Here is a 10271-nt window from a genome sequence, read left to right as displayed (position 1 = left end):
GCAGTCCATCAGTGACTCTGTTTGGAAACTTGTGCCTTTCCTGCTCCACTCAGAATGAGTAATGAAAGCAAATGTCACAAGTGGCATTCCAAAACATCCAATAGGTGAAAAATGCGATTTCTAAATTAACACAAATGATCAATTGTAGGGGCTAGTATACATGGGTCGAGTAAACATTGATTTTCCATTATGTTGAATATAAAATCCAAGTAAATTAGCATACTGTATTCATTATGAATAAACCATGCAATAAAAAAAAGTAGATTTCACATGATACATTTTCGGTGCGATCAATGGAATCACAAACCCTGTTAGGAAATGCCTGATGAAATTTGAATTTGTAATGTGATAATTGAATAGGCCTACCTAAATGACAAATCCGTACTTTACTCTCGAATGTCAGCCTACCCACCTTTGTATGGAATTTTAATGTTGATCATTACTTTAAAGTTGTCAAAGAATAACTATATTTACCATTTATAACATTCAGTGTAAGGCTAAGCTAAAAACAGAAAACATAGTCCAACCTATGAAAACCAACACCAGTCAGGATCTGATCCAAAAACTCAACACACAGCGAAAAGGATTACAGTAAGGAACTTGACTGACGATAATCTGAATGCGCTTTCCAGTTCCACCTTTTGATAACCATTCAGGTGTGTAACACACTGTATCGTGTTCCAGCTCCGGCTTAGTGTATCAAAGCAGCTCCCAGCATCTGGTGAAGGGTGGAGCTGTCATAGCTGTCTCATCAAATACACACACCAACGACTGACAGGCAGGTTGGATCATTTTAGTCCTCAGAATAGGGACAATACGTAGCCTGAGGCACTGCGGCAATGCCCTCTTTGTAATGGAAACATCTAGAACGTCAACGCTACGGAACAGAACAGACAGGCCATGCCAAAGAAGGCTTTGATATTCTACTTGTAGAATGCACCTGTGCATCATTGGCAGTTCGTTATTGTTCCTGCCGGTTTTATGTGTTTGCACAGCTGCCTGACTTGACTGTTCTTTGGAAGGTGTATTGAACGTTGTTGTATCTGAAAGGTAAAGGTTAAGTCTAGCCAAAATATTAGGGTGGATAGATCTACAGTATAAAAGTTAGAGTAAAATCTCAAACTGAGTGACTCAGAGGTGGAGAGGCATAGCCTTTACATATTTTGTTTGCCCATAGTGCATACGGATTTGCCTGCTTGTAAATCACACCTCTTTGTCTTTACATGCAAAAGACAGGTCAGTGATTAAGATACAGTATATTTACCTTGTAAAAAATATGCTTTGGATAAGTCTTCATTGGCCTCCTCTATGATAGTGTTGTGTAATGTTTTGCTATTACTGAGTACACTGTACTAGTGTATTTACTACTGAGGTAGCCTAAAGTCTACATGTGGAAAGGGGCTGGTTTACATCATGACAGTTCATTAAAGGTCATGACTCAAGAGGGTCTGGAAGTAACAGACTACTGCCGTAGACCTATTACCCATGTCTAGGACTAGGTCTGTAAATCGTCAATAGCAGAGGGAATTTAATCATCCTCAACCACACGTCATAAAACCTCCCAATGACAGGTGAGAAATCCTCAGGCGCTGTTGATAAATATTTATCTATTTTTTTAATTATTGCCAAGAAAGCAGGGAGGTGGAGAAGAACAATACAGGAAGGTGTGTGCCAGGAACAGTCATCATATTAGCCTTGCAATAAAAGAAAAAGCAGATGATGTAGAATTGAAAAAACTTTGCAAAACGAGGCTCTCTCAATGCAGATGGGACAAGAATATCAGCATAGACCATACAGAATTACGCACCCGACAAGAATTATGCACTAGAGGCCCCCCCAAAAAATATACATATGTTTTATTGTCACATACACACCGGATAGGTTTTTTACGGGGTCAGCCATTGTAATAAGGTGCCTGGAGCAAATTTGGGTTAAGAGCCTTCCTCAAGGGTACATCAACATATTTTTTACGTGTCGGCTCGGTATTCGAACCAGTGCCCTTTCGGTTACTGGCCCAACGCTCTTACCGTTAGGCTGCCTGTCTTAACAAACAAGTGTAAATCAAAAACGAGGCTCTCTCAATGCAGATGAGACATGAATATTAGCCTCTTAGACCATACAGTATTATTCACCCCCCACCACCAAAATGGACACTTTAACCGTAAACAGCGCTGCAAAAACAACAAGGCTACTGTATCATTTCAAACTGCTTCTAGTCTATCATCCATCCACAAGGGCCGCGTGCGGTGGACGGGTGAACCACAGCATCGCGGGCTTCTCCCCCGCGAAATTCACTGAACTAACTCCTGAGGCAAACGGAACCAGGTAATCTCAATGGTTTTTCTAACAAATACTAACAGTAGGCCCCACTTGCTTTGTATATATTACCGGCATTTTATTTGACATCGTTTGTTATTCTGACCTTAGAGAAAATAGGTTTGCCTTACCTGGCTTTTAGCTTGCAAGGTGGGTCGTGGCAGATAGTCTGGCAGGAAGCAGAGGGTCGCCAGAGTAAGTTAGTTAGCTAGCTAGCTCAAAAATGTAAAGTTGCCAATGTTTATTGTTCCACTAAAAGAGTACCTCTTGCGTCTGGTGATATTTTCATTCGAAATTGTGCACCAATATTGAATTTTAAAAGTCTGTTATATGAATTGAAGTGCCATTTAAAATAGACCACATGTACAATTCAATCAATTAGATTTTTTATATGAATAAGGGCTTGTTAAAATGCCCAAATTCTGTATTTTGACATGCCCTCTGTCAACACTGTCTCTTCTAGAAAGATTTTAACCCATTTAATCCCAACATTTCTCCCAAAGTACACCATCATTGTAAAGCCCTAGTTATTTTGTTGCTTTGACAAAGTCATTTCTGAAGATTATTATTTATTTAATGTGATTAGTGATTAATTTATGTCAGTCCCTCATTTTAAGGTCAACTCTGTTTCATGAACTGAACTCTCATGAAACTAGTACTTTTAAAGTATTTTTTTAAAGAAACATTGAACATCGAATAGTTAAATCATAGAGTAAAAGCAGGTGTGCTGGTTCTATTCTATGTCAAATGTTGGGTGGTTTGTGGTGGAAAACTGAGCGGGTTGAGCATAGAAGTCAACCCTGTTACCCATAGACAGGCTAGAAATGTTTTAACAATTATCATTTTTTTAAGCTTGCATTCAATTGACAATCCTGTTATGATCAACCCTGTTATCATCAACCCTGTTATGATCAAACCTGTTACGGTCAACCCTGTTATGGTCAACTGTGTTATTGTCAACCGTGTTACTTTATTTGGCACTTACTGTAGTTTTACTATTTTTGTATTTATCCTCTTGAGATGGGAAAACATGTTTTTTATGAAGAACATTTTCTCTTTATGACAATGTTAAAATGAGGTAAAACCAAAAGTTTGTTTTACCCAAGTTACACTTCTCAAAAGGCAGTGAATTGCTGGAACGATCCATTTACTAACTCACACAGGTAGAATATCTGACACGTGTGTTTTCTATTCACTTTATTTCAGCAACTTAGACCTCAGAACTGGATAAACACTTGGAAAATGGCATACAGCAGGCAAGCTAAGGACTTTGTTGCCATTTCTGATTTACACCCAAATACAACACATCCGGTGAGTCATGTGATATGATACAATTGTTACAGTAACCTAACTTGTGGCTGGATACACCGTCATGAAAAAATATATTCAACCAATTTGATATCTTGAAGTGAAATAAACTGTCAAGACTACAACAATCATTTTGAATCGTGACTGTTGTATTGATTAGGCTAAATTGGTTTGAAGCAAACAAAATGTTGAAATATCTATTCTTTTTTTCAGAGAGTGGCTGGAGTCATCATTGGAAAAACTGATGTCAAAAGCTTTCCAGACAGGAAAAGTTGAGGATTCAATTTCATTATATTTCCCCCATCATTTAATATTGGTGCATACTGGCATCAAATAGTCTAAATACAACTTCCAAGTATTCATGTAGTATCACTGGTATCAAATTCAGTGATAGCCTGCTGTCCACTGAGGCCTCCTGCCTCTGTCCTCCCAAAACATAGACTTATCCCCAAGGCATGCCTACGCTGTAGCCTACTGTGCTCAAGTTTATGGCTTGCTCACTAGAACGCTCTACTGGCAGTTTTCTGAACTGATCTCTGGCATTTCAGGTATTGGTTTTGACAGATTCACTTTCGGCTTCACAATCAAGGACTCGCCAGACTATTTCATTAATGTATCCTCGTGGGGCAACGATGGATACATCAATGGGCTCTCTAACAGCTTCCGCATAGGAGACTGTGGTAAGATTATGCATTCATTTAAATTCTATGAAGATGTAAAATAATACATCATGTAGAAACAATGTGTCCGTCTTTTTGATAATTACACTAATTGATCTGTATTTTCCCTCCTTCAGTTATTATAGAAAATCCTTTAGTTGCTACCAAAGATCCTGAGAAAGAGGATAGATTCTGCCCCTCAACTCCCAGGTACGGTGTACTGAGTACTGAGTGGTTAGTTCTCTTTTTAAACATGACTATACTCTAGTAATACAAGTAACAAAACCAATTTCTCTGTTTCAGCTTATACAGGTTGCTGGTGAGTGAAGCTCACTCCCAGCTATCAATAGGCTCTGACATAGAGACGATGAACAGGCTGCTGCCTCTGCTCCACCTGCCTGTGAAGGACTCCAGGGACTTCTACTCTTTGGGAGACATTGTGGCCAACGGACAGAGCCTGGACAGGACCGTCATTAACATACTCGCCGCCGTTCGGTCGGTAAGATCTGAGAGTGCATAGAGTAAAGTAGGTCTTGAGGAGGATAGTATCCGGTACACTAGTGTGACTTTGGACTATCATTATATAGTTGTATCTATTAATATAGGAGCCACAAACTAGGCCCTATTTTCACATGTCCAGTGGCATAAGTACCATATGTATTGGAAAAGCTAAAAGCGTTTCCAAACCACTATTTCTGCCCTCCAGATTGCAGAGCCAAAGTTTTTCACCACGGCGGACGGACGCAAAGGGCAGAGGCTAGAAGTGAAGCTCTTTGATGATTCTGTCACATCTTTTCCCTTAGTATGGTAGGAATTGTACCACTGTACCCCACATGTCTTCAATATCCCCATCCTCTCCCCTGAGTTAACATAACTTCTGTATCACACAGCTGGGACAGAGAGGCCATTCAGCTAGTTCAGACTCTGATACCAAGAGAAACAGGTTGGTATACAGTGGGCTCTAATTCTTTGTGAAATGGAAATGTGAGATTTTGTGTTTGTTTTAAAATGTCATTGACTGAATAAGACTTTTCTGTGTACTTTAAGTGCTCTTTATCTCGGATGCCAGGATTGGTTTTGACAGCTTCCGGAACTGCATGACAGCTACAGTCAATTCTAAAACCATAATCACTGTCAACCCGGGTAAGGATATCACTTCATTTGGATTGATCACATCTGTTTACAACACATTCTCCATTGAGACACAGTAGACAATTGTTTTTTAAATAGAATATTTTAATTTTCACATTATTAATACAGTACCTTATGCTGTAATTAACGTGATTCTGTTTTGAGATACATAAGATACAAAGGAAGCCAGCCTTCTGTTCAGCTATGCCAAAGAGGTCTCTGAGTCTGGTGTGTTGGATGAGGATGACAGGCCTGGAGATGTGTCTGGTAGGTAACAACCATGACTGTAGTATTATTATACAATTGAGACTTTGCACATTTTTATTTATTTAACTAGGCAAGTCAGTTAAGAACAAATTCTTATTTACAATGACGGCCTACCCCAACCAAACCTGGACCAATTGTGCACTGCCCTATGGGACTCCCAATCACGTCCAGATGTGATACAGCCTGGAATTGAACCAGGGACTGTAGAGATTCCTCTAGCACTGAGATGCAGTGCCTTAGACTGCTGCGCCACTCAGGAGCCCTAATGAGTTAGGCCAGAGAGGAAGAGGCAAAGCAAGAAGGTTTACTCCACCCAAAATCTGTTAATGAAAATAAGACCGTGAAGTGAGGAATTTTCAATAAAAGAATGTCAAGTTTGGTCAACAAAAATGAAATTGCTAATTTGCTACGTAAGGTTTATTTGATCAAATAGAAGTTTGGTAATGGTTAGGTCGGTACGAATGCACACTGATATAGGTGGACGCACGTGGAATTTCGGCAACTTCTGAAAAAAACGACTTTAAATCGGAGTGTTGCCTGTTGTTCACACACGTATCTGCCCTCTCATTGGTTAGAATGGCCCCACCTGATCTCACTTCCTACCACCTGCCTTCCATCTTTGAGGACATGTGTTTCCATTGTTAGAGCGGTAGGGTTGCAAAATTCCAGGAACATCCAATAAATTCCCTGGTTTTCCCAAAATCCCGGTTGGATCAATCACAGATATCAGGAGGGAAAAAGCAGGAGGGCCGGTATCCTCCAACCAGGATTTCTGGAAAACCATGGAATTTATTGAAAGTTCCCCGAATTTTGCATATAGAGTAGTCACTCGACTATCATGTCAATATAATTATTATTATTATTATTATACCTTTATTTCAACACTAACACAGACTGAGACCAAGGTCTCTTTCACAGCTGGGCCCTGCGTATACATGTTTACACATACAGTTTAGGTAAGATGATTAAGAAACTACACAAGACAAACAAATCGATCACAGATAACACAAAAAAATACAGCAACAGATTTCATTTACACATAGGTTATTCCCCTAACAGCACAAGAACTTGCATTACCATTGTATTGCAGTTACAAGCAATACAAAAATAAAAATCCTTCAATAAATATTTAAAATGGGCAAGGGACAAGAGTCTCAATTCTAGATCATCTTTGGTTAGGCCTACATGTATGATTCTCTGTTATTGACGCCACTGTTCTCTCTCCAGTGGATTCTATCAGTGATGTGTACACAGTGAGCCAGCTCAAACTCAAAGCCCAGGAGAACCCGGAGGTATTCTGTGGAATCACCTACAGCTTCATCTCCAAACTAGATCTAGACACCTCTGTCTCCAAAGTCATCAGAAGCAGGTGGTAAGTTTAAACAGTGGATACACTTTGACACATGATTATTGAATTCATAATTTCTCAGCAAATCCCACATTTTCTGACTACACATTTCATCTCATTGAAACTTAACTACATTAGCACCCTTTCTTTTTCCTGATTTACATATTGGTGCTGGTCTCCTCCCTGCTCAGTTCCAAGTGCAGGTACCAGGTGAATGAGGAGATTCAGAGCTGCTCCAACACAGCCTGCCCTGGGGGAGACCAGCCTCTGACTGTGACCACAGGGTTTGATCTTCTGGTGGATGTGACAGACCACACAGGAACCCTGCAGTCCTGCTCCCTGAATGGCACTGTCGCAGAGAAGACTCTGGGATGCAATGTGAGTGGAAATACAATATATAATAAGTGGGCTTATCCTGGATTTGTGCAACTGCCCTAATGTGCAACCATGGTTGACAGCTCTGCCCTCTTTTGTTGCAGCCCGAGGAGTTTGTGAGTTTAACAGAGGATGAGCGAACGGCGATGAAATGGAAGATTCTCTTAGAAAGATGCAAAGTATATATCAAGGTGTGTCAAATCCATATGTCATTGGTACTGATTAGCTTTGAAAAGGTTTTGAATGAACCTGTCAGTGGCAGCCTTGTCAAGTATTTTTCTCAGAATTTTGAGCTGAGTAACATAATTTTTTTTAATTCTACTGTATCTTCAGATCACTCCCTCTCCCAAAAGCAGAAGTGGAATGAGAGGCAATGTCCTGCAGTGTTCCCTCGCTGATCCAGGAGAAGTGAAGCAGAACATGTCTGCCCTGCAGTAATCTCGTTCACCAGTTGTGTGGTTGGGTCCAAGTGTGGCGAGTCCTTCAGTAGCTTTCTCATATTAGGTGAATAATGGTTGAGATGCACTTTTGACATGGATTGTGGGTTCTGTAGCTAGGCCTAGATAGAATGTACACATTTTTCATATTTATTTCCCTTTATTTATTTGGTATTGTATATGTGCTGTAATGTACTGTATTTATGTGTATAGTGATATATATATATATATAGTATAAAAATATTTTTGAAACCATTGCATTATTCTCTAATGAGCTTGGAGGCCTATCCAGTTTACTGTGCAGATACCGTTGGGGTCAGAAGTTTACATACACTTTGGTTGGAGTCATTAAAACTTGTTTTTCAACCACTCCACAATGTTCTTGTTAACAAACTATAGTTTTGGCAAGTCGGTTAGGACATCTACTTTGTGCATGACACAAGTCATTTTTCCCACAATTGTTTACAGACAGATTATTTCACTTATAATTCACTGTATCACAATTCCAGTGGGTCAGAAGTTTACATACACTAAGTTGACTGTGCCTTTAAACAGCTTGGAAAATTCCACAAAATGATGTCATGGCTTTAGAAGCTTCTGATAGGCTAATTGACATAATTTGAGTCAATTGGAGGTGTACCTGTGGATGTATTTCAAGGCCTACCTTCAAACTCATGCTTGTTTGCTTGACATCATGGGAAAATCTAAAGAAATCAGCCAAGACTTCAGAAAAATAAATGTAGACCTCCACGAGTCTGGTTTATCCTTGGGAGCAATTTCCAAATGCCTGAAGGTACCACGTTCATCTGTACAAACAATAGTACGCAAGTATAAACACCATGGGACCACGCAGCCGTCATACCGCTCAGGAAGGAGACACGTTCTGTCTCCAAGAGATGAACGTATTTTGGTGCGAAAAGTGCCATTCAATCCCAGAACAACAGCAAAGGACCTTGTGAAGATGCTGGAGGAAACGGGTACAAAAGTATCAATATCCACAGTAAAACGAGTCCTATATCACAAAACCTGAAAGGCCGCTCAGCAAGGAAGAAGCCACTGCTCCAAAACCGCCATAAAAAAGCCAGACTACGGTTTGCAACTTCACATGGGGACAAAGTTTGTCCTTTTTGGAGAAATGTCCTCTGGTCTGATGAAACAAAAATAGAACTATTTGGCCATAATGACCATTATGTTTGGTGGAAAAAGGGGGAGGCTTGCTTCATCCGTGAAGCACAGGAGTGGCAACATCATGTTGTGGGGGTGCTTTGCTGCAGGCGTGACTGGTGCACTTCACAAAATAGATGGCATCATGAGGGAGGAAAATGTGGATATATTGAAGAAACATTTAAAGACATCAGTCAGGAAGTTAAAGCTTGGCCACAAATGGGTCTTCCAAATGGACAATGACCCCAAGCATACTTCCAAAGTTATGGCAAAATGGGTTAAGGACAACAAAGTCAAGGTATTGGAGTGGGCATCACAAAGCCCTGACCTCAGTCCTATAGAAAATTTGTGGGCAGAATTGAAAAAGCGCGTGGGAGCAAGGAGGCCTACAAACCTGACTCAACTACACCAGCTATGTCAGGACGAATGGGCCATAATTCACCCAACTTGTTGTCGGAAACTTGTGGAAGGCTACCCGAAACGTTTGACCCAAGTTAAACAATTTAAAGGCAATGCTAACAAATACTAATTGAGTGCATGTAAACTTGACCCACGGGGAATGTGATAAAATAAATAAAAGGTGAAATAAATCATACTCTACTATTATTTTGACATTTCACATTCTAAAAATAAAGTGGTGATCCTAACTGACCTAAAACAGGGAATTTTTACTAGGATTAAATGTGGTGTATGTAAACTTCCGACTTCAACTATATATACGAAATAACGATGAGACAAGATTCTGGAACAGTCATGTTTGATGTGAATATGTTGATATGAAGATGATTATACACTACTAATCTCTCTTGGACAGATGCACAAAACACACATGTAGTAGCATTAACCGAGGATCTAACGCAATTATGCAAGATATTAGTTCTGCGTGTCCAAGATTAATACATTACAGTCAGTTACTTATCAGACTAGCTCTTGCGAATCCAAGGGGCCATTCTGGCCTTGGGTTCCCACACCAAGCGTTGACAACGGTGAGACCAGCTTACGAAAGTCCTGACGCTCTCCCCACACATAAAAACATGTTGCTTGCGATACGGTTTACAAACGTTTTGTTTGGAACATTACTTTCAAAACAAAAATAAATATTTTTTGGGGTGACAAGGCATTGCTCTTCTTGTTTATGGGAGAGATCACCTGTTCTAATTAGATATCTAGCGTCCCCGAACACCTGTGTGTAACGGAAGAAGGACGCCAGAAAAGTGTTGTAACTGAAAAATACTATTGGCTGCAACTGTGGTAAAACAGTGTACA

The 10271-nt window shown here is 40.0% G+C and overlaps 1 protein-coding gene across 2 annotated transcripts; it reads left to right on the top strand.

The window, feature by feature from the left end:
• The first annotated feature begins 365 nt into the window (after positions 1 to 365).
• LOC129862073 (meiosis-specific with OB domain-containing protein-like) lies at positions 366 to 10068 on the top strand. Of its 2 annotated transcripts, XM_055933421.1 has the most exons (14): positions 366 to 2325; positions 3523 to 3627; positions 3838 to 3895; positions 4173 to 4304; positions 4421 to 4493; positions 4587 to 4782; positions 4990 to 5090; positions 5174 to 5226; positions 5331 to 5426; positions 5589 to 5681; positions 6909 to 7053; positions 7221 to 7407; positions 7509 to 7595; positions 7738 to 10068. In XM_055933421.1, the coding sequence occupies exons 2-14, from the start codon at positions 3559 to 3561 to the stop codon at positions 7840 to 7842; spliced, it is 1395 nt and encodes a 464-aa protein (XP_055789396.1). In that variant the 5' UTR covers positions 366 to 2325; positions 3523 to 3558; the 3' UTR covers positions 7843 to 10068. The 2 variants fall into 2 exon arrangements, with proteins under 2 accessions (XP_055789396.1, XP_055789404.1); XM_055933429.1 differs by lacking the exon at positions 366 to 2325 and having other exon boundaries at positions 2342 to 3627.
• The last annotated feature ends 203 nt before the right edge of the window (positions 10069 to 10271 follow it).

The sequence above is a fragment of the Salvelinus fontinalis genome, chromosome 1, assembly GCF_029448725.1.
Source record: "Salvelinus fontinalis isolate EN_2023a chromosome 1, ASM2944872v1, whole genome shotgun sequence".
NCBI lineage: Eukaryota > Metazoa > Chordata > Actinopteri > Salmoniformes > Salmonidae > Salvelinus > Salvelinus fontinalis.
This window is presented reverse-complemented; position numbering and strand designations above follow the sequence as displayed.